This window comes from Batrachochytrium dendrobatidis (assembly GCF_000203795.2).
Source record: "Batrachochytrium dendrobatidis JAM81 unplaced genomic scaffold BATDEscaffold_16, whole genome shotgun sequence".
Lineage (NCBI taxonomy): Eukaryota > Fungi > Chytridiomycota > Chytridiomycetes > Rhizophydiales > Batrachochytrium > Batrachochytrium dendrobatidis.
This window is the reverse complement of record NW_006281114.1, coordinates 480,535-501,508: the sequence shown is the minus strand read 5'-3', so window position 1 is coordinate 501,508 and position 20,974 is coordinate 480,535. Positions and strand designations below refer to the sequence as shown.

Sequence of the window (20,974 nt, the reverse complement as noted above, 5' to 3'; positions counted from 1 at the left end):
TATTTTGCAGTGGATTGACTATTTATGTTATTGGAACCGTTGGTTTTACGCACAACAAATAAATATCTGGTACGGTCATGGCATTAAACAAGTTATGTTGTACTCTAGTTCAACATATCCCGGGAATGCAACGGTTGGTTCCATGATGATTACCGAATGTCAGTATTGAGTTGTGAATGAAACAAGTATCAAGGATGAGATTGATTGGAATTGTGGTGTAAACATTTGTTCAATTCTACAAGAATGCGTACAGATAAAAACCAGTCAATCAAGGGTTTACAAGACAATACTTTGAATTGGGTGAAATGATTATTTCATGAAACTGGCCGTTTATTATGCATTTTAGCTTATTTAGTGTATCATTTTACGTGAATACGGCTGTAAATAGAAGTATAATAAATAGAAAAGATCGACAAAAATACTTGTATGAGTGCAGACATTGCAAAACTATTTGGTCGAAGCTTGAACTTATGCAAAAATAACTGAGAGTACGGATGTGGCCAATAATGACATACCGACACTTTTCATCAAGCTCGCGAGATTTATGACAGCAAGCTTAGATGATGAGGAGGGAGTTGATTTGACACACTCGGCTGGAATACTTGGATCGTGCTTTGGATCGACTGGTGGTGGTGGAGAGCCAGGTGGAGCTTGTTTATATCCAGCTGGACAAATGACAGTAGAGGTTGGAGACGGAGCAGCACCAGGATTACCAAGTGACGAGTTTGTAGCATTAGACCCCATGCCATTGCCCATGCCCATACCATTCTCCATACCATTACCCATGCCCATGCCATTTCCCATGCCATTGCCCATACCATTTTCCATACCATTGCCCATGCCATTACCCATACCGTTGCCCATGCCATTCTCCATACCAGCACCATTACCAGCGCCAGCACCATTACCAGCACCAGCACCAGCATTTTCGACGACTCTAATCAATCCTCTCATTCCTTTTTGACAATCCCCGGGCATCATGCTCACGTACCAATAATTTCCCAACACCGTAAAGACGTGTCTATGTGTTTGTGGAGCGCGACCAGGCCTTGAATCGAACCCACGCTGAAGTGGCTGACAAGAAGTGGCATCTTGAACCTGAGTAACAGTATGAACCTGTTGAATGAATTGCCATACAACAGCATCACCTAAACTGATTTGTAACATATTTGGACTAAACGTGTTCGATTGGAGAGAAACCATATGCTGACGACCTTGTTGAGCACCAGCAGATTGTTGTTGTTGTTGTTGAGCACCGGCAGATTGTTGTTGTTGTTGAGCATTGGGAGATTGTTGTTGCTGTTGAGCACCGGGAAATTGTTGTTGCTGTTGAGCACCGGGAAATTGCTGTTGTTGTTGAGCACCGGGAGATTGTTGTTGAGCATTGGGATTAGCACGCTGTGGATTGGTCGCGGGTCGTTGTTGCTGTTGCTGTTGCTGCTGTTGAGCACCAACAATACTCATGCATAGCATGGTTATAAATATGGCAATTTTCATTGATATAGAATAAGCGCTTATATAAATGAGTGATTGGATTGGATTGGATGACTACTGAAGATGCTAGTGGACAACGAATCAGGTTCGTAATAATAAAATGAGCACAAGTCTTTCTAAAAATAAATAACTTTGAGGGAAAGAAAAATAGAGCGAGTTCAGTAAATTAATCCATGTATCTATACTCTGAATAGGATGCCATTGCCATCGGACACAAAGATGCATTGTAGCAGTCTTGTGTTGAAGGTTGCCACCAAATCAAAGCTTGAGTGGTGCTCGCGAATCACGGCAAAAAAATATCGATTGAAGCTTGAAAAGCCACTACAAAGGAAACACGCAATTGAATGAACTGGCTGTTTTATTAGATTGATAATACAAAGTAGAACAAATATACAAGTCTACTAAATAGTGGGCATGTATAGATGGATAACATCCATCAATTCAAAGAGTCCTATAAAAACAATACTAGGAAAGTGATGTTTCAAAATGAATTGGATAGAATTACAGCATCAAAAGACCTGCAACGGCAACACCGACAGCAGCCACGGCGGAGCGGCCATTGAGTTGGGCATCTGATTTGGCAGCGGCAGCAGGAGCAAAAGTAGCACTGGGAGCGGAAGCAGGAGCAGTTTCGGATGATGTGCCAGGAGCAGGTGCTGGAGCACCTGGAGCGGGAGCTGGAGCAGGAGCGCCTGGTGCAGGTGCACCCGGAGCAGGAGCAGGTGCTGGAGCACCTGGAGCAGGAGCAGGACCAGCAAGAGCATTGACAACAATAACACCCTTCATGTTGGCAGCACAGTGAGCAGGGATACCACACGCATACCAGACAGTACCGGCCGTAGCAGCCTTCCACACGAAACTAGTGCCAGCGGCCTTCATACCAGAGTTGAAAGCATTGGGCACAGCAGCACACGATTGAGCATCAGCAGTCTTGATGACAGAGTGAGTACCAGCAAAGTTCCAAGTGACAGTATCACCAACACTGACATTGATCTTGGCAGGTGAAAAGGTCAATCCAACCGTGGTAACAACATGGTTTGTAGCAGCAGAAGCCACTGACAATGAAAGTGCAATTGCAGTCAAAACAAACATCTTGGTTACTCAATACTTTTCTTGTTGCTTTCTTATATAAGTTTTTAATATGCGCATTAGTTCAATGCCGCCGCCACGAGTCCCCGACCTGCGCCTCGTACTAATTGAATAGGCTCGCAATAACCCCTCTTCCAAGTATTTGTCATCACTTTTTATTATGCATGTGTTGATTATCGGCTCACAAGCCTGATTCAAAACTTAATTCTCTCCAAGTCGTAGCTGTGCTGCTTGCAAGTCTTTTAGCGCTCCCCGTGTCGCCTCCACTACGTTTCGTACGCAACTGACCACTTGCATATCATCGTCATAGTCACTTTCATCCATCCATTTGCGTCGAGTCACGGTTCTTAATTGTAATCCAAGTGCCTCCACTTTAGTTAATGCCCGCCCTAAATGCTCCTTGAGCATTTCATCAACACACGATCGTGCTACTGGTGTCCACGATGCTACTATGTTGCTTGATATGTCGTATATATCCCCTGATGTGTTGATGTACGCTTGCTTGAGTTGAACCTGTGGTGATTCTTCTCCTTTTTGCAATGGGTTCATTGTGAGTCGTGCCGATCGCAACAACCGATGCATCGATACCAGCTCATCGTACTTTGCTGCCAACAGCTGTTCCAATCCTTCTAGATCTCGTAACATATGCCACGTGCGCTGACGAAACTCACGTGTCGAGTCTTGCTTGGCTTTGGCCAATGCTATAGCCGTGGCTGCTGAAAGTGATTCCGGCGTCGCATTGCTTGTCCTAGGTGACGTAACAGTATCATGTGTTGATAGATTTGAATATGTGGGCTGAATTGTCTGCTCTGCTGACTTGAATATGCGCGCATCTTGTCCTTCAAATAGAGAATCAACTACTTGCAAGACATTCGAACAGGGTGATGAAACAGATGCTATAGGCGACAATCCTTGAGTCTCCTCAAACCCACGTGCCACATAGTCATCATCATCAATATTATCTGTAATGGTTGTTGAAAGAACAAGATTTCCTGCACTTCCACACCCACTGCTAATGCTAGCAACACCATCCGACTTCAACACCATCGATACTGCACTTGTATTGGCCCCTTCCATAGCTACTGGTTGAATATGGCGCTCTCCAAATTCGTCCATCACTTCCACCTCCAATAATCTTGTACCTGATAATAAATACATGTCACCATTCTTGTTCTTTTCTCGATGTGTTGGATAGGCATGACTAGACCCGTCCAATACTGCCTGAACACTGTCCAATACTTCCATGGTCAAAGCTACATCCACATTGCTAACACTACTTGAAAACACTTCTGTATCCTGCTCAAATTCTTCGTGTTCTGACAATGAAGGCTCAAGTAGGCAGTAGGCATCGTCTAGTGATCCAGTTGGTGGTATGTTTAGATCCAAACTGGCCAGTTGATCTACAGCATCAGATTCTTGAATGTCTGTCGCTTGAATTGGATCCATTTCCGTTGGTCGAACATCAGAATTCAAAGATTGCTCACACGTATCCAGATGATCAACTGTATCAACCGCTTGCAGACTTGCTAAATCTACAAATGAATCGTCTTGTAAACATTTAGTAGCATCAGTCTCCAAAACGGATAAAGTCGGCTCGATGGAGTCTGTATTATGATCAACAGATACATGTTGATCCGACTCGATCGTCACATCCACATTAGTCAAGCTACTATGATTAGAAAATAAGTCACGCTCCTCATCTGCATCAGTAATCGTCGTGGGTGTATGAGAAAGAATCTCGGATGAATCCACAAGTGTCGCAACTGAGGTGTTACGGTACATGCCGCCATCCTTGTCCATATTTTCAGTAGGTTCAAGTGGATCTTTAATGGCACAAGTGTCAATAGCCAAATCTGAAACAGTGCAACCCTCATCTAACTCGGCATGGCCTACATCATTATTTGGTTCAATACCCAGCTCAACTAAACAGTATGATAGACAGTCATGTACAGTTAAAACTTACCATGGTCTTTCTCAGATGATACAGTAGTGAATGATTTGAGAGGGGAAATGGCTCTTGGCAGCTTGCTTGTAGGCAAACCTGATGCATTTGTATGGGACAAACCTGCAGCAGGTACAGCCATCACCAATGAGGACATTGATGGAGACGATCTTAAAGATGCATTGGATGCTTTTGAACAAGGGATAGGAATGTGTGATCGATCATGGCCTGTATTGGTGGCAGACTGTAGTTTCGACTGTTGAACTGGTCGAGACCGATTGGACAAGGCAGACCCCTTGATGGAAGACCCACTCATGGCTTGCATACTCTTTCTCCTATACGCTGTTTTTAAACAAGACTTGACTGGTGAGGGTCGAGTGACAGAGCTGCTACTTGCAGTAGAATCCAATGTGTTCATGGACGATTTAGCAGTACAGGCTAGTCCAGCATTAAGAGTTCTATGGGAATAGATATAGTTTGGATATTGATTGTGGGAGTGGTCACCACAGGCAGAGCAACCACTCCTGTGCCTAGGACCAGAAAAGGGTATTCCAGGATAGTTATTGCTCATGACAGTTGACAATAGAAACGCCAAGTCGATAAACTTTGAATTCCAACCACCGCCGTATTCACGTAAAACAAAACTTGTGTTTATCCGGCAGTCTTGTTTCAAAATAAATAATATTTTACTACAAATTGATTGCTTCAATACACTCGAATGCGTCGAGTAGTTTACAATCGAATTCACGTAAAATGAAACTCTTGTAATGACTGGTTGGTTCCCGAATAAACAATCGTTGTTAAATATTTCTTTAAAGTTCTAGTTCAACATATCTCAAAAAGATTGAAAGTGTCAAGAATGTATTGAAACAGAAATGTAAACTGTTTTAAAATTCACTTTATTGTGCATAATATGAATTTATTGCATATGACATTGACCTGGTCTTAACCCTCTTCGCATCACTTGCTGCTGATATCCTCGACTTCTTCTAGTCTCATTTTCAGTCACCACTTGCTCTGCATGCTCCATTAAACTAGATACTCCGCTCCATTTATGTCCTGATCGTGTTACATATTCACATTGAGAAAGCTCGTTGGGTAGCGATGGATGTCGTCCTGTACACACGTTTCTAGGAAATACCTCGATGAGCGATGGTATATACGAACGCGAGCTACTTCCCAGTTCCTCCAACTCATCATCAATGTCTACAACCAACGGATGACTCATTGGCTCATTAGTACTGTTATGATTGTTTTGATGCTCTTGATCCTCGTTTTGATTCAACCTCTGTTCTGTAGATGGCAGTTCTGCTCCACGAGCATTCACCAAGTCGTCATCTCCAATGGCATTGGGTGAAACAGACATATCAAACGCTGGTGCATGCTGATGAATCATGTCCGCATACTGTCGCATTCGTTGTCTTTGCACACTTGTAACAACACGGTTACAATTGAACCCAGGTCCAACAGTAGAAACAAGTGGTGAAACAGGTTCAAACACCTTGATACACGAATCAATCCCAGAAACTGCTATAACAGGAAGATATGGATGTCCCTGAACCACATTGACTGTCTCACTATCCCCATATACCAAACTTACCAGCTTACTAGACTGTCTATCCCAAATATACACGCTACCATCATCGCTCCCACTCGCAACGTATTCGTCACGACCTCCCATGAAAAACACATCCTTGACTGTATTCAAACTGCAGTGACCTCTGTATGCACGGGCGTAGCTGACAGAAGGCGCAGATATGTGTTTGGAATGACTTTCTTGTCTAGATGTAGGCTGGAAATCATCGTCATCTTCGCTCCAGTATGAATGAACATAATGTCCATCCATATCAGAATCAGACATGTCCTCCCATTGGCTAGAATCAGACATGTCATTGGATACTGAGCCAGTTTTAATATGCTCTAATGTGGTGGACGAGTGTGTTGAATCGGTCTGTTCAGGCTTGTACTCTTGATTATATACATCAGGCGTTTGCTGTCGTTTAGTCGTATGGGGAGCGTCTTCAAACTGACCAGCTGGATGACTGCTTTGTTTACTAGATTGGGTATGGGGATCATCACACTGGAATAAAAATACAAATGAGTTTAACCAACTCGCAACCAATTCTCTCGAGCCTTGACCCTTTTTACTAAAAGCAATACCAGACACGCACGAATCCTTGTCGATACTTTTGATTCCTTCAGGACGAAATTGCTCAACACAATCTTTGATGTATCTGCGATCAAACAGCATCACTGAAGGATAGTCACCACCGATTGCAACGTATCTCCCACTCGCATCAATATCCATGGCATTCAGGGGTCGATGAAATCCAATCAGTGGAGTTGCACAAGAGGATTGATAGGTACAACTATGTACCCTTTCTCTTGTATCTATTTGACGGACAGTTCCATCCTCTGAGCACGTCCAAAACAAATACGGATCAGATCGAGTAGTCACCACCTTTTTGACTCGATCTGTATGACAATCATATGTCTGTCTGAGATAGTTTGATACCCTAGTAGTTACCACATCAGATGTTAGAGTAATAGTTGTAACCGATTGGGATGATCGAGTCAAGTCAAACAACTTGATCGTGGCATCGCCTGCACAAGTGACAATTGTTGTGTTGGTCAAGGGCATAAACTGAGCAGAGAAAATGTTTGCTGTATGTGTTGTTGCCAACCGTGCAACCAGTCGAGTAGATCCTGCAATTTCCTTGAATGCAATTGGAAGCTTGTCGTCACCAGGCAAATATCTCCATAAAGCAATATGAGTATCGTCGGACCCAGACAGAAGCAACGAGCCATCTTCAGACCAGGACAGAGTATTTACACATCCATCATGGGCTACTAGTCTTTGGGTTAGTGTCAGTTTGGATAGCAATGAAGGGGATGACTGGATGGTCTGCCTGTAGATAATCGGATCAAACAAGGGGCTGGTTTCTCTCTTGTTCAAAGTAGAATGGATTGATTTTAACTGTGGATTGGGCATGTATATACAATCTTGTATGGAATAGAAACTAATAGTGATGATGGCAGTTGAGGAAAGTGTAAACTCGATTAAACTGAGATCTCATTCGTCCATCTTATTTATTATTGCTTCTAATGAGCTTATGCAAGTGTTATATAGTGGGAAAGACTTGTCGCACATTGATGTTGAGTCGAGAATGATCCATCCATTCAGCAAATGCATTCCATTCACTGTCTGTTCCATGCATTAAATAGTCTGGACAAGTGTCTGGAATGACCAATGGCACGCCATGAAACACTCTCCTGGCACTCTTGCTCATGATTAAAACATCTCCACTATCTAACCGAATCGCAGTAGGCGTAATATCTTTGGATTCGCAAGGAGAAATTAAAAATACACAAGATAAGCCTACACTCAAACTGACTAACGGTGCTGTCATGTCTACCTCGCTCCTGTCCTGATGTCCCATAAGTGTGTCTCCTGGATGATACCAGTTAATCACTCCTGCCTCTGGACGCCATTGACTCGACGAGTATCCTGTCAGCTCTTGTGTGAATGCCAAAATCTGGTGTGTGATGGTGGCTATAGTATCTGGAAATGCATGCAATCGATCAAAATGGTATTGCTTTCTGGTCCAGTCGTACTGATGACCCAGAGTGACCCATCTGAGTCGGTGTATCACAGCATCTACTGACATTGATTTTGGTGCTGTCATGGCATCAGTAGGTGGATCTATCTTCATGGCGCCATCTGCAGTGGTTGATTCCATAGTCTCGGTATTCTCAATGGATCTAGGATGGATCAACTCTGCATGGTTTAGCCGTTTACTTTGTTGATATACTTTCCATATGCCTATGTTGGGAATCAAATAATGAGCATCTAGATTTGACAGATTAGGAACTTTGCAATGCTTTTCTAGACACTCTTGCACCAGTTGTCTTTGTAATGATGGTGGAATCGCTCGTTTTAATATAAAAAGACCTGGAATGTCTGTCAGTTCAATCACTCTTGTCGTTCCTGGAACATCCAGTTGTGGTTCAGACAGTATCAAGGGTGGAGATAGCTCGACAGTTTTGAATGATGTGGATGGACTCTCTAAATCCAAATCCAAAAGCAATGGCTGCAAGTCCTTTAGCAGAGTCTGTCGTCGTTTAAACGTTCTCTCCAAAATACGGAAAGGAGTCTGGTTGGACCATTGTTGTGAGTTGGCAGGTTGCTGTTGCTGCTGCTGTTTTCGCTGTCTTTTCTTGTCCCGATTACTCATGAACAATATGCAACTTGATGTAGTGTCAGAGCTTGTGAAGTTGACTTGATAACTAGAACAAAGTCGCTCATTTTGATATCATCTCGAGTTCAAGTGCATCTAAAACCTGATCGTCTAAAAGTTTACAAAACCCTCAATGGCTTGACCATCCTCTCATGTAATCTCATTTTATGTGAATACTAATCACAAATAGTCAACTGTCGTATCTCAAATATACAACTTTAGTAGATTTGGTATACTCGCATGAATCAAGTCTAGTCGACATGTATTGACTATTTCAAATACTATAAAAATCCTGTTCAACCACAGAGCCATGATATGCTTAGACTATTCAAACACCAATAAAGTGGTGATCCATCCACAAACATCAAATGTATAAACCAACAAAAATTCAATAGCCAAGCTGCATTGATTTACACATGATTGCTGTTTCTGTGGAAAATGTAGACTTGGTACTACCTGATAGAGTAATGATTGTCAACCACCACAGCTTTTTCAGTTACAGCACTCTAACATTGCATATTGAAAACACCAGATTCTTGTACTACCAGCCAGTTGATACACTCGATATCGTGGTATAAGCAGGTCAATTCACCACCTTGTGTTTCAAAATAATCTATTTAAATGGCGTATTCAACTCATTATAAATTACATCAGCTTACAATCCATTTATTAGATTATTCTTCATTTTATTAAACTTTTAACTATCATGAAATTCGCTACTTCTGCTTTCGTTTTTACTCTTGTTGGGTCGGTTGTTACTTCTAGTCCAAGTACTCTTCAAACCAGATCTGTTCAATTGGATGAAACTACCAACAATCATCTTGAACGTCGTGGATATGGACGCAGGCGTTTCCATGGTCATCATGGCGGTTTTGGGTTTGGAGGTTTTGGCGGTGGTGGTTTTGGTGGTGGTTTTCGTCATCATCGCCGTTACTAATCCAACACTTTTAAAGACTAAACTATTTCATTTATTCAACTAATATTATAATTGAATCGACAAGTGAATAAACAGCTAAAATTGCAACCCATTCAAATTTGATTTTGTAGTTTGTCTAAAATATTCAACATTTGGGATTATTTTTGATCTTGCACAACAGGACTGAACTACACAACAGACTAGAGATGAAGTTGGATTATGAGTTACTCACTACGTCTCCTTCTAGAATCAACCCTATTGGAGAAAGAGAGTTGATTTTGCGAGGTACTGTTACAAAAAGGTTGACTGTATAGAGTCGATTGGACTGACCTTTTACAACTGTTGTATGCATGGTACTCTATAGGACACAAGTTGCAGCGGATTGAAAACTTGACCTTGACCAAGGCAAGTTTAACAGAATTGAATATGAATATCAAGTCTAATAATCCAAGAGAATTTGAATCCAATACACTGCAGTTATAAACGGGATAAACTAACATGCATGCTATAGGATCAAAACGATACTCTTGATTTGACCAACAACTCTCTTGTTCGATTAGATGCAATCCCGCATTTGCCTCGATTGAAAACTTTGTTGCTTTCTTCAAACAGAATTACTAAAATCGATAAGGATCTGCCAAAATACATTCCCAACTTGCGCACTCTAATTCTATCCAATAATCAACTTGAGGGGTTGAGTGATTTGGACGCTTTGCTTGGGTTTGAAAAACTGGAAACTTTGGCATTGTTGGATAACCCTGTTGCGTCAATGAAACTGTATCGACTGTTTGTGGTACACCGATGTCCCTCTGTGCGAGTATTGGATTTCCGTCGAGTGAGAGAACAGGTAGATTTAACTTTTGGTGTTGATCGAGGTTCGTGTAATGGTTTAATTCAGTGCTAATGTGGTGCTGGATCTATGCTATGGATGCTTTACACCATTGTTGATGGTGTATTAGGAGCGATTAGAAGCTGCTGCGTTGTTTTCGGGTGAAAAAGGTGCAAACCTTTTACTTTCTTTGTCGGCTCCATTGTCAGTGACAACCAAGGAGTCAAAGGTAAAAACGTTTGAGCCTGGCGAAAATCTTCCTGCATCCTTGTCAGCTCCACGATCGCTCGGTGCATTGTCTTTGGAAGAAGCTGATCGATTGCGAACTGCTCTTAGCGAAGCTACTAGTTTGGAAGAAATTGCTTATTTGGAAAGATTGTTGAAAGGAAAAGTCGCTTTGCCGGCTGGATATGTTGCTGGTAGTTTCAACTCTACTCAACACAAGGCTTGAGCTAAACGACCGATACTTTTGATTTTTATCATGGAATAAACACCATATTTAGCCCAGCCGTCTCTATATGTGCTTGATAAACTTTAGAGTTGCATATTGACGTGATATACATTCAAATACATGACTAAAGATATGAAAAAGACTAAATCAAGTTCATTAAAATTTCAAAATTAGGATGCTCAACAATCGATCAAAATGGGTTTGAAAGTAGTGCAATCTTGGTTGGGATTGTATCGATCTAGAAAAAAGCACCTTGCAAATTGTCGAAAATTCTTGTGAAATGTTGACTATTACGTGGTCTTTGCAAAGATAGCCTCTAGACTTGCCCACACGAGCTTAGTACTTTGAGCAGCATCAACACCGTGCCATATACCACGACGCTTGTAGTAATCAGCAACAGGAGCAGTCAGTTTATGATAAGACTCGAGACGCTTAGTAAGTGTGGCAGCATTATCGTCAGTTCGCTGAATAAGAGGTTCTCCAGTGACATCATCCTTGCCAGCAACTTTGGGGGGATGAAACTCACGATGGTACGAACGACCGCTTCAAACCATAAATTAAAAAAGAGTTTAAACCATACAGATCAGATCCACAATAAACAAGATTACCTAGCAGGATGAATCAAGCGACCAGTAATACGAGAAACCAACAGCGAATCGTCAATGACCAGTTCAACAGCAGAATCCAATCCTTTGCCTTTAGCTTCAAGCATACTGTCAAGCTTTTCAGCCTGGGGTACAGTTCGAGGGAAACCATCAAGAATAAAGCCACGCTTGCATTCGGGATTGTTGTCAATGTTGGACTTGATCAGACCAACCATGATATCGTCACTGACTAGACCGCCTGCATCCATAATCTTCTTGGCTTGCTTTCCAAGCTGATTAAAGCAATTGTATCATACAAAGCCAAGTCAGCATGGACATTCACAGCAGTGATAGTAATATGACTTCTGCCAAATGGTTTTATGGATTCAAGCCCAAATCACTAGAGATGGGTGAGATCAGCCATTTGGCAGAAATAGTAGAATCAACCACAACAGCAGTGAATAACAAAGGTGTTCAAGAGACTACTCACCTCAGATCCAGCCTGAACAGCCTCACGCAGCATATCACCAGTGGCCAGATGACAGACGCAGTAAGTGTCTTTGATGAGTGGAGCCTGAGTACCTTTTCCAGCACCTATTCAACACATCATCACAAGCGGATTAAATTCAAGTAATCAAGTGATGGCCATGTAGCAATCACCAAGTAGAACATCACTACTAATACGAATGACTGGACTGCAAACCAAGTGGTCACTACAAAAGGTCAATGACCAACAACTAGATCGAATGCAATAAAGTGTAATTTACCAGGAGGACCCATGATGACCATGCGTAGCTCCTTGTTTTTAGGAGCAGATACTGATGACTGAAGAGCACCCATAGTTTCTAATTCGTCACTGGAATGATTTGTCAAAATAAATTACAGCCGTATTCACGTAAAATGAAACATTTTTCTGTAATCGTCTTGAATGGATTGTTTTGTTAAAGACGTTGATTTTACGCATAATCAAGTCATGTCTGACATGATCACGCCATTGAATGAGTCTTGTTGTTATCAGACAATTCTGTGTTCTAGTTCAACTCATTAAAGTATCAAACGGCTTTGGTTTATTCATTTTGAAAAATCTAAAACATCATCAATAACGAGTTCTACTTTGATTATCCTTTCAAAACTAGTGATCATGTCCATTATCATGTGAATTAGCTTGAATCATTATCCATGTGCTATATAAACAAACTACATACTCTGATTTGATACGATCCTGCCCTGGTCATATATCGTACCCATTTGACACTCTGATAGTTACTTTTTTCAAAAATCTTGAGAAACCGAACCATCAGTCCAGATGCTGTAAACATTAAAACCTAGATTCAATTGTATTCAAATCACATCACAGATTAGATCTACACCCCGCCAATCAGGACACTACAGAGTCATTATAAGCGTTTGTTACCTGGAAATCAAGTGAGATGGGGGGTCGCGACCACACCTTTTTTACAGTTGTCGAAGTTAGCTCTGCCTCTGCACTAAACAGCGTCTCATCGTGTCCTTGAAATCGTGCAATCCTTTCAAATAAAATAAATAAATACTTGGTGCCAAAGTATCATTCTACACACTAGAGCAAATACCCACTTCCAAACCATGCAGTTCTCTGCTCCATTATACTTTGCCTTGCCTGCCGTCACATTAATCTTTGTCGATGCAGTATTAAGAGGTGTTGGAATTTTGATGATAATGTTTTGAGCATACACCTTGCTGGAAAAAAGCGATTTCACGGCAACTCGAAACTCGACACGTGTGGCCGAAAGTTCATTCACTACCGCATGCACTTTGAATGGAAGGCTAATGTTTTCCGTCGTCCTATACCTAACATTGATATACAGCCCATTTCATTCAATGTATTTTAAAACTGACTCAAATAGTCATTTTTTCAACGTGATTGTCAATCTCCTTTCTTACCTCATGAGCTCAAACTCTCCATCTGGAGGAATAAAATTGATGGTTCGATCAGAATCAAATCGACCAAGCTTGACACACTGATGAAACTGACAATCGTCAAGCTCGACTGATGTAGAGGCTTTGCTTGTGGATGAAGAGTGTGGGTTGCCCGACACTGGCTTGCCTTCCTTTTCTAGTAACACTTTGTCATTAAGCCCAAATTTACATTCTGGCATACCGGTAAGGTATGCTCGCATGACAATTTTTCCAGATATATCAGATCTAAGAACCGTTCCTAAATCCAAATCAGTCAATTCAAGTCATGGAGATGGGTGGTGTAGCATCAACATTCACCAAAAGCTCCTGCATACTACCTTTTGGACTCATGATGAGATTAATACTTTCAATAACATCAACAAATACTTCGTTTTTGCGATACTTGATATCCGGTCGACGCCACGATACGGCTCCAGTAGCCTGAATAGCAATACGAGATCCATCATTCTAATACCCTTGTATTAGTACATGCAATGTATACAATACCACCGTGTCATTATATATACATATCATGCATATTAAACATACAGCTGCTCGGTCAGATTGAATTCCTTCAGTCGTAATATACATTTTGAGAGTTTCCGACTCGGTGTTTTGTGGAATTCCAAAATCACAAATCTCTACAGCATACACCCATGCAAACATCAGTATTTCAAAACAAGCAACCCACCACAAATGAAATCTGATGAGCGGAGCATGCAACTCACCATCCAATAGTTCATAAATCAAGGTAAAGTTTCTTTTCACAGCATCTTCGTTGAATGTACGAAAGTAACTCACACCAAGTCGAACAATCCTGTTTAAAAATTCATAGACCATACACGCATTGATGCTGGAACTTTTTGTAATGGCGACTAGAAAGATATTCTCGTGTTTGATATGGAAAAAGGTCATGTTGGCAATGGTGAGAAGTGGAGAGCGAATATCTGTGCTTGAAACGACATGAATACGAAACAAGTCTGCTGCGGACCGTCTTTGAGTAATAGTGTTGCCATATTTAAGTTTGGTTGATGGGCAAAGATACACTTGCAATTAGTCTCATATTGAAACCATTCAAGATGGACATTTTGATAAAAGACTATGTTTTGTATCAGCATTGAATAAAAGTACAAACGCTCAAATGACAAGAATATGCACCTGACGTCAGGTCTGTATATCCTGGATATAAGCACATCTCCCTTTGCGTTGAATATCGCCAACGCACTCAACATCTTGACATGAACTATTCAAAGCTTTGGATTCAACTCACGACTCGCTTCATTACACATCACGTGAATTATACTCGAGTCACGAGTATCATTCACATCTGGCCAACTGTTCAGACTGCAAACTCGAGTATTTTAGACTTGGACTATTCAAGTTGGGTTTATTTTGATCTTGACTGGTTATTCAACACTATGTTTCAAGTGTTGATACGAGACATTTATATCACTTTAATCAGACTGAGATATTAAAGCTGTACACGATTGACAAACTACTAATAGACTAGTATGATTTAAACCTCGGTAGAATGATATTCGGTAGGAAAAAACACTTTGAGAGTATTTTGATAAACAATATCTGCCAGATCGTGTTCGTCCATGTTCTTGATTCCAGCAACCACTCGCAAGACATGACTAAGATTAATGTTAGTAATTTAATTTTTATACGATTATCTTGACAAGAAGTACTAACAGTAATGTGCATGGCTCGTTGCGACCTTTGACACGCTGACCCATGATAAACTTTTCTTTTTTCTTGGCTTCTGGACCCAGTATATCAAGAGGATCAGGGGTTGCATGTGCAGAGAGAAAGGGAAACGAGGCATGCGTAGGTCGAATATCACACCATGGAGCATCTGTTTCTAGTAAAAGTCGATCGAGTGGAATCTGTTTAACCACTTGAATCTGATCATCTGTTTTGAGCGAACTAAACGTATAAAAGTAGGGTTACATCATACACTCTAAACCAATAGAGTAACACAGTGCATGTACTTTACCATCCATTGATACCAATATACAGATCCAGTTCTTTAGTAAATATGTTTAGATCTGTAATGGAACCATCGAATGAATGAACGACACCTGTTGAAAACAAGTGACGATGTGTTTTGACAAGATCAATAAAGTCTGTGCCAGTATTTCTGTTATGAAAAAGTATGGGTAATCCAGTGCGATGAGCCAGTTGAAAGTGACCAACAAAATGACGTTTTTGGATATCGATTGGACAGAAATGTGTGCGATCGTAGTCGAGACCACATTCACCAATGGCAACAATACGTTTAATTGAAGATTGTTCAGATTGGATTAAAGCGAGTAGTGAATCAAAGTAGTCTTGAGATCCTTTTGGATGATTTTCTATATCCTGAGCATGAGTTGGATGACAACCAACAGTTGAATAGAGATTGTACTTGACAGCCATTTCATAAGCAGTTTTAGATTCATCGAGTGTTGTTCCTAGTATCAAGAAACATTAAATTTAGTTTAACCAAACACTATAATATGAATGTATAAAAAGAATCATACCAGTGATAATAAGTCGATCTACACCCACAGTATGAGCTCTTTGAATGACATGTAATAAATCATCTAATATTATAAGAGTAATAGTCAGTATAATAGTATAATAATATAAAGAAGAATACTTACTAGAATGAGAATGTTTTCCTCTGTAAACTCCCACAAACACGGAATCAGTCAGATTGACTGCAATATCAACAAGTTTTATCATTCGTGAAGCCATGCAATAATTTGCAGTTGGTGTCAAGTTGCGTTTGTGATTTTTTGTAATTTCTTTTCTCGTATCGCAAACTCATAAATGTTGCATCGTTTGGTCTTTGGAGCTGCTCGCTCTTCTGTTTCTGCAAAGTCTTTAAACTCTGCTGTTTACGGTATTCTTACATTTTAATATTGTCTTGGTTTTGATTCAATCTCATTACATTCTCTACTCTTGTAATCCTTTTTTTTTCTATCGATCAAAATACAAAACTCGTTCATTTCATGTCTTACAGGCCGTTTCCTCTCTGCTGCTTCTGTCACTGCTTCTCGTTCACTTCAGGTAATTCAAATAATTCAAAGTTTTATTCAACTCTGTGCTGACTACTTGAATGTGTATTCATTTCAACAGACTCGATGCATTCCTAGATCCAACTTTGTTGTTCCAAAATCAATCCAGTGCACCACTCTGTCTGCTATGCCTTGCGTCAACATGGCTGGTATGGAACTTTTTATTCATCTGAAATCAAATGCATAAAGTTTATTTCTAAATTATTCATCTTTAATCATTCTCCACTAATGATTAGTTTCTCGCCATATGTCCGTTTATGTTCGCGATAAGCCTCATGTTAATATCGGCACTATTGGTCATGTCGATCATGGAAAGACTACTCTTACAGCCGCCATCACAAAAGGTATGTGTGCTTGTGACTCTATTATATTGAAATCTTAAACTTGAAATCAACTCAACTTTTGATTCAACATTAAATCCACTTAGTCTTGGCTTTAAAAAACGGCGGTGAATTTAGAGACTACGCTTCTATTGACAAGGCTCCAGAAGAACGTGCTCGTGGTATTACCATTTCTTCAACACATGTCGAATACGAGACAGATGCTCGTCATTACGCACATGTTGATTGTCCTGGTCACGCAGATTACATCAAAAATATGATTACTGGTGCTGCTCAAATGGTAGATCCATTATCTAGTCTTAAACTTGATTCAAAACTACTACTATAGACTAATCTGATATTTGATCAATAATAGGATGGTGCTATTATTGTTGTGTCGGCTACGGATGGCCAAATGCCTCAAACTCGTGAGCACTTGCTGCTTGCTAAACAAGTCGGTGTTGATCATCTTGTTGTTTTTGTCAACAAAGTGGATGCTGTCGATGACAAGGAAATGCTTGAACTTGTAAGTGGCTTGGTGTTGTATATATTTTTGCAACCCTCTCAATGTTTACATGTCAATTAGGTCGAGATGGAAATGAGAGAGTTGTTGGCTCAGTATGGCTACTCTGGTGATGATGTTCCAATTATTATGGGCTCTGCTCTGTGTGCTCTCGAGGGCCGTGAACCAGAAATCGGCGAACAAGCGATCCAGAAACTCATGGCTGCTGTCGACTCGTGGATTCCAACTCCCGTTCGTGATCTCGACAAACCTTTCCTGCTTTCCATTGAAGGTATATTAGACTAAATATAATACATACAGCTCATCATATACTCATGGCTTCTTGTATTAGATGTATACTCTATTGCTGGTCGTGGTACCGTTGCTACTGGCCGTGTCGAACGTGGCTTTGTTGAAAAAGGTGCTGAAATTGAAATCATTGGTTATGGCCCAACCCTCAAAGCCACTATTACTGGCGTTGAAATGTTCCACAAAGGTAAATGTCACATGTTAAATATGCAACACTCCATCTACACTCGCTTTAGCTGATTATTGGTTTGATGAATAATGTTCAGAACTTAACCGTGCCGAGGCCGGTGACACGGCCGGTCTTCTTCTTCGTGGCATCAAGCGTGAGCAACTTCGTCGTGGTCAAGTCATGTCTTTTCCTTCCGCGATCAAGCCCTATTCTAAATTCATAACCCAGCTTTACGTTCTCTCCAAGGATGAAGGTGGTCGCCACACTCCATTTGTTGAAAACTACAAACCACAGCTCTATGCTCGTACGATGGATATCCCATGTACACTCACATGGCCCGACTCGGATCAAGGCAAAGCTAACCGTAATGAAGGAAAAATGATCATGCCGGGTGATAACGTTGAGATGTTGGTCGAGTTACATTCTGCAGTTGCCATTGATGAAGGATTGAGATTTACTGTGCGCGAGGGTGGTAAAACGGTTGGAACTGGTGTTGTTACCAAACTTGTCGAATAAATGGTCAAGATTTCAATGCGTCATTTCATGATTCTACATGAATAGATTCATGTCACTATATATCTGATCATGATAAAACATCTTTATTTCGTCTCAATTCATCAAAACCATTGACAGCTGTCTAACAACTATACATCACATGAAATGATATATTCTTGAATACAGATCTGAGCTCATCCAAACTATTTGTATCTAACCCTATCCTGTGTAGATGAATGCAAGTATCGCTTCAACCTTTGGTTACCAAAACATGTCTGGATTGTCTTTACTCATGACAAATTTAAATATATATTATTCTACTCACCCATTATGACAATCCATATGAGATGGAATCGAAAATTCAAATATAAAACAATAGTTTATCACAGCTATATCCACGTAAATGAACCACTAAATAGATGTATAATAAACGTTGAACCAGATAAAAACAATACCATGTTGTAATTTAACAAGTCGCTAATATATTTACTACTTGTATAGTCAACCCATTTTACTGAATGGAAAACAGGACTGTGGTTGAATTTTCTGTTGGGTTTTACTACATCATATAGTTATTTCACATGAATTATTGCTTGAAATAGATTGGGTAGACTTTTTGAATGGGTTTCAAGTCGAGTTGGATCTATTGACAGCCTAGAATTTTGTTGTCGGGATAAAGAATTCGTCAATCGGTTGCTATTTTTTGTTTCAGTGTTGCATTATACTATCGTTTTGATATTAGGAATCCTCCTTCTGTAAAGCTTTGATCGTCGAATCGAAGCATGTACGATTCTTGATGCTGGGTTGATACTTGATTTCATATCATGAGATTCCAATGCAGCAGCTATTTTCTTTGTGTCCAGAATTGGCATAGATGTTTCAGATATGGTTTTTGATGTTGGTTTGATACTTGATTTCATATCATGAGATCCCAATGCAGCAATTATTTTCTTTGTATCCAGAATTGGCATAGATGTTTTAAATATGGTTTTTGATGTTGGTTTGATACTTGATTTCATATCATGAGATCCCAATGCAGCAATTATTTTCTTTGTATCCAGAATTGGCATAGATGTTTCAGATATGGTTTTTGATGTTGGGTTGATACTTGATTTCATACCATAAGATCCCAATGCAGCAACTATTTTCTTGATGTTTAGAATTGGCATAGAGTTGTTCTTCTTGGCCTCTTTCAACACTATGCTAGCCTATACTGACAAATATATATTTTTGTTAAATTAGCAAACAAAAATTCGAGTTTACCGCTAAAACAGAGATACGATTGTTGATAATACCTTGGAAGACGGAGAAATTGAAACAGATGATTTAGCCTGTTTTAACCTCGAAGATTTTGATACTTTCCAAGCTATCGTCGACTGTTTTATATTCTCGACCAAAGATGCTGAACATACTTGAGAATCAATGCAGGGTGTATCCTCTGCATCCAAGGATACGAAATCATGATTTGATTTGAATGACTGAGAAGCACTACAAGAGAAGATAGTGTCTGTTTCAGATGATGTAGAGATGAGTGGATCAATCTTTGTTTTACGTGTCCGTTTGGTCTTGGCAGGTGGCAATACAATCTCATCTTTTGAATCAGAATACGGTAGCTCTAATGTCTTTACAATACTTTTCCAAGCATCGCTATCCAATAGTGGATTTTCCCTAACCTCGTTTTTAGGCTTGCTTCGAGAGCGCTTTTTTTTTGAATTTTGGTGTATATGAAATATGGGATACAACTGCTCGCTGCTCTTTTTGAATCTCTGCATAATCTCATGCTCATTTTCTAGACATTCGATACAGTAAAAATCAGAATATTACAAAACTTTAACCATGTTGTTTTATATAAGCCGATCTAACAATATGCTGGACTTACCAAAATCCCACGCTGGGGATGAGATACAAGCATTTTCCAAGGTTTCAGATTGGATAGTGCTAGTTGAATGCTTGTCCGACTTCAAGGGGATTTTGAGTGTATTTTGGGGGGTTTGCTTCACAGTCGAGGCATTTCGAGTAGAATCAATCCAACCATTATCCAACTGAACTAGTTTAGGAAATACTGCAGAAGATTCTTTATGCAAGCCATTGATAGAATGGGATGTAACGACTTTATTTTCTGAAGGGGAATTGACAGCTACAGCAGCAGTTGCTTGTGTGTGTTGTTTCATCCATTCCCACGTATCTGACTCGTCAGAAGTGGCTTCTGTTGCAGCAGTTTCAATAGCATTCATATTGATGGAGATTGGCTTTAACTGAGACAATTGAAGCCATGGAACTTGAAACCGGATTGTTGGTTTAGAGACTGTCTGTGGTTTGACAGTATCAAGATTGTCATTGGAAACTGGCGAGTCTTGACCATGTTGCAGCAGATCTTCAGTCGATTGTGTGATTGCACTAGAATATAAACACTTGATTCTACTTGAATGTGTCAGTTCAAATCATGACTCTTGAATACATATTATTATTAATATCAATAATGAAATGCTCAACTGTAATGTGCAGTAATGAATAAGAGGCAACTTGATAGCAATTGCACTAAAATCCTTTGATGAATGCAAGGTGTTGCACATGCTATTATAACAAGTAAATGATACGTAGCAGGATCTACAATGTCCAGAAATGAATTTGAATGA

The 20,974-nt window shown here is 40.2% G+C and overlaps 11 protein-coding genes across 11 annotated transcripts; 3 read left to right on the top strand and 8 right to left on the bottom strand.

Moving 5' to 3' along the window:
• Nucleotides 1–315: 315 nt before the first annotated feature.
• Nucleotides 316–1,041, bottom strand: BATDEDRAFT_37510 (uncharacterized protein). The gene has a single exon (XM_006682405.1). It carries the CDS (start codon nt 979–981, stop codon nt 469–471), a length of 513 nt encoding a protein of 170 aa, XP_006682468.1. The 5' UTR covers nt 982–1,041; the 3' UTR covers nt 316–468.
• Nucleotides 1,042–1,811: 770 nt separating this feature from the next.
• On the bottom strand, nt 1,812–2,578 carry BATDEDRAFT_37509 (uncharacterized protein). The gene has a single exon (XM_006682404.1). The coding sequence runs from the start codon at nt 2,371–2,373 to the stop codon at nt 1,996–1,998; it is 378 nt and encodes a 125-aa protein (XP_006682467.1). The 5' UTR covers nt 2,374–2,578; the 3' UTR covers nt 1,812–1,995.
• Nucleotides 2,579–2,717: 139 nt separating this feature from the next.
• BATDEDRAFT_92197 (uncharacterized protein) lies at nt 2,718–5,105 on the bottom strand. Its single transcript, XM_006682440.1, has 2 exons — nt 4,547–5,105; nt 2,718–4,472 (listed from the first exon to the last, which is right to left on the bottom strand). The coding sequence occupies exons 1-2, from the start codon at nt 5,094–5,096 to the stop codon at nt 2,785–2,787; spliced, it is 2,238 nt and encodes a 745-aa protein (XP_006682503.1). The 5' UTR covers nt 5,097–5,105; the 3' UTR covers nt 2,718–2,784.
• Nucleotides 5,106–5,444: 339 nt separating this feature from the next.
• Nucleotides 5,445–7,517, bottom strand: BATDEDRAFT_28154 (uncharacterized protein; the record flags this gene model as incomplete). The annotated part of the gene is made up of 1 exon (XM_006682358.1): nt 5,445–7,517. The coding sequence occupies one exon, from the start codon at nt 7,515–7,517 to the stop codon at nt 5,445–5,447; it is 2,073 nt and encodes a 690-aa protein (XP_006682421.1).
• A 130-nt stretch (nt 7,518–7,647) lies between these two features.
• Nucleotides 7,648–8,793, bottom strand: BATDEDRAFT_92196 (uncharacterized protein; the record flags this gene model as incomplete). Its single annotated transcript, XM_006682439.1, has 1 exon — nt 7,648–8,793. Exon 1 carries the CDS (start codon nt 8,758–8,760, stop codon nt 7,648–7,650), a length of 1,113 nt encoding a protein of 370 aa, XP_006682502.1. The 5' UTR covers nt 8,761–8,793.
• Nucleotides 8,794–9,469: 676 nt separating this feature from the next.
• On the top strand, nt 9,470–9,700 carry BATDEDRAFT_92210 (uncharacterized protein; the record flags this gene model as incomplete). Its single annotated transcript, XM_006682482.1, has 1 exon — nt 9,470–9,700. One exon carries the CDS (start codon nt 9,470–9,472, stop codon nt 9,698–9,700), a length of 231 nt encoding a protein of 76 aa, XP_006682545.1.
• A 148-nt stretch (nt 9,701–9,848) lies between these two features.
• BATDEDRAFT_20988 (uncharacterized protein) lies at nt 9,849–11,014 on the top strand. Its single transcript, XM_006682315.1, has 4 exons — nt 9,849–9,964; nt 10,044–10,084; nt 10,191–10,526; nt 10,639–11,014. The coding sequence occupies exons 1-4, from the start codon at nt 9,886–9,888 to the stop codon at nt 10,957–10,959; spliced, it is 777 nt and encodes a 258-aa protein (XP_006682378.1). The 5' UTR covers nt 9,849–9,885; the 3' UTR covers nt 10,960–11,014.
• A 78-nt stretch (nt 11,015–11,092) lies between these two features.
• On the bottom strand, nt 11,093–12,398 carry BATDEDRAFT_20984 (adenylate kinase ADK1). The gene is made up of 4 exons (XM_006682314.1): nt 12,311–12,398; nt 12,034–12,137; nt 11,568–11,836; nt 11,093–11,502 (listed from the first exon to the last, which is right to left on the bottom strand). Exons 1-4 carry the CDS (start codon nt 12,381–12,383, stop codon nt 11,250–11,252), a joined length of 699 nt encoding a protein of 232 aa, XP_006682377.1. The 5' UTR covers nt 12,384–12,398; the 3' UTR covers nt 11,093–11,249.
• A 189-nt stretch (nt 12,399–12,587) lies between these two features.
• On the bottom strand, nt 12,588–14,710 carry BATDEDRAFT_20982 (uncharacterized protein; the record flags this gene model as incomplete). The annotated part of the gene is made up of 9 exons (XM_006682313.1): nt 12,588–12,675; nt 12,749–12,868; nt 12,958–13,069; nt 13,137–13,370; nt 13,464–13,737; nt 13,817–13,946; nt 14,028–14,119; nt 14,207–14,472; nt 14,637–14,710. The coding sequence occupies 9 exons, from the start codon at nt 14,708–14,710 to the stop codon at nt 12,670–12,672; spliced, it is 1,308 nt and encodes a 435-aa protein (XP_006682376.1). The 3' UTR covers nt 12,588–12,669.
• A 6-nt stretch (nt 14,711–14,716) lies between these two features.
• Nucleotides 14,717–18,378, top strand: BATDEDRAFT_33786 (translation elongation factor Tu; the record flags this gene model as incomplete). The annotated part of the gene is made up of 7 exons (XM_006682377.1): nt 14,717–14,770; nt 16,815–16,887; nt 16,971–17,164; nt 17,240–17,389; nt 17,450–17,657; nt 17,718–17,861; nt 17,941–18,378. The coding sequence occupies 7 exons, from the start codon at nt 14,717–14,719 to the stop codon at nt 18,357–18,359; spliced, it is 1,242 nt and encodes a 413-aa protein (XP_006682440.1). The 3' UTR covers nt 18,360–18,378.
• Nucleotides 18,379–19,057: 679 nt separating this feature from the next.
• BATDEDRAFT_92302 (uncharacterized protein) lies at nt 19,058–20,572 on the bottom strand (the record flags this gene model as incomplete). Its single annotated transcript, XM_006682438.1, has 3 exons — nt 19,058–19,546; nt 19,634–20,127; nt 20,218–20,572. 3 exons carry the CDS (start codon nt 20,570–20,572, stop codon nt 19,058–19,060), a joined length of 1,338 nt encoding a protein of 445 aa, XP_006682501.1.
• Nucleotides 20,573–20,974: the final 402 nt, after the last annotated feature.

Excerpts from the sequence above, each read along its gene's own strand:
- BATDEDRAFT_20988 (XM_006682315.1), top strand. The coding sequence starts at position 9,886 with ATGAAGTTGGATTATGAGTTACTCACTACGTCTCCTTCTAGAATCAAC. Across the intron at positions 9,965-10,043 it reads AAGAGAGTTGATTTTGCGAG|GACACAAGTTGCAGCGGATT; the intron begins GTACTGTTACAA and ends GGTACTCTATAG. Across the intron at positions 10,085-10,190 it reads AAAACTTGACCTTGACCAAG|GATCAAAACGATACTCTTGA; the intron begins GCAAGTTTAACA and ends TGCATGCTATAG.
- BATDEDRAFT_37509 (XM_006682404.1), bottom strand. The coding sequence starts at position 2,373 with ATGAAGGCCGCTGGCACTAGTTTCGTGTGGAAGGCTGCTACGGCCGGT.
- BATDEDRAFT_20984 (XM_006682314.1), bottom strand. The coding sequence starts at position 12,383 with ATGGGTGCTCTTCAGTCATCAGTATCTGCTCCTAAAAACAAGGAGCTA. Across the intron at positions 12,138-12,310 it reads GGTCATCATGGGTCCTCCTG|GTGCTGGAAAAGGTACTCAG; the intron begins GTAAATTACACT and ends TGTGTTGAATAG. Across the intron at positions 11,503-11,567 it reads CGCTTGATTCATCCTGCTAG|CGGTCGTTCGTACCATCGTG; the intron begins GTAATCTTGTTT and ends TATGGTTTGAAG.
- BATDEDRAFT_92197 (XM_006682440.1), bottom strand. The coding sequence starts at position 5,096 with ATGAGCAATAACTATCCTGGAATACCCTTTTCTGGTCCTAGGCACAGG. Across the intron at positions 4,473-4,546 it reads ATCATCTGAGAAAGACCATG|GCCATGCCGAGTTAGATGAG; the intron begins GTAAGTTTTAAC and ends ATAATGATGTAG.
- BATDEDRAFT_37510 (XM_006682405.1), bottom strand. The coding sequence starts at position 981 with ATGATGCCCGGGGATTGTCAAAAAGGAATGAGAGGATTGATTAGAGTC.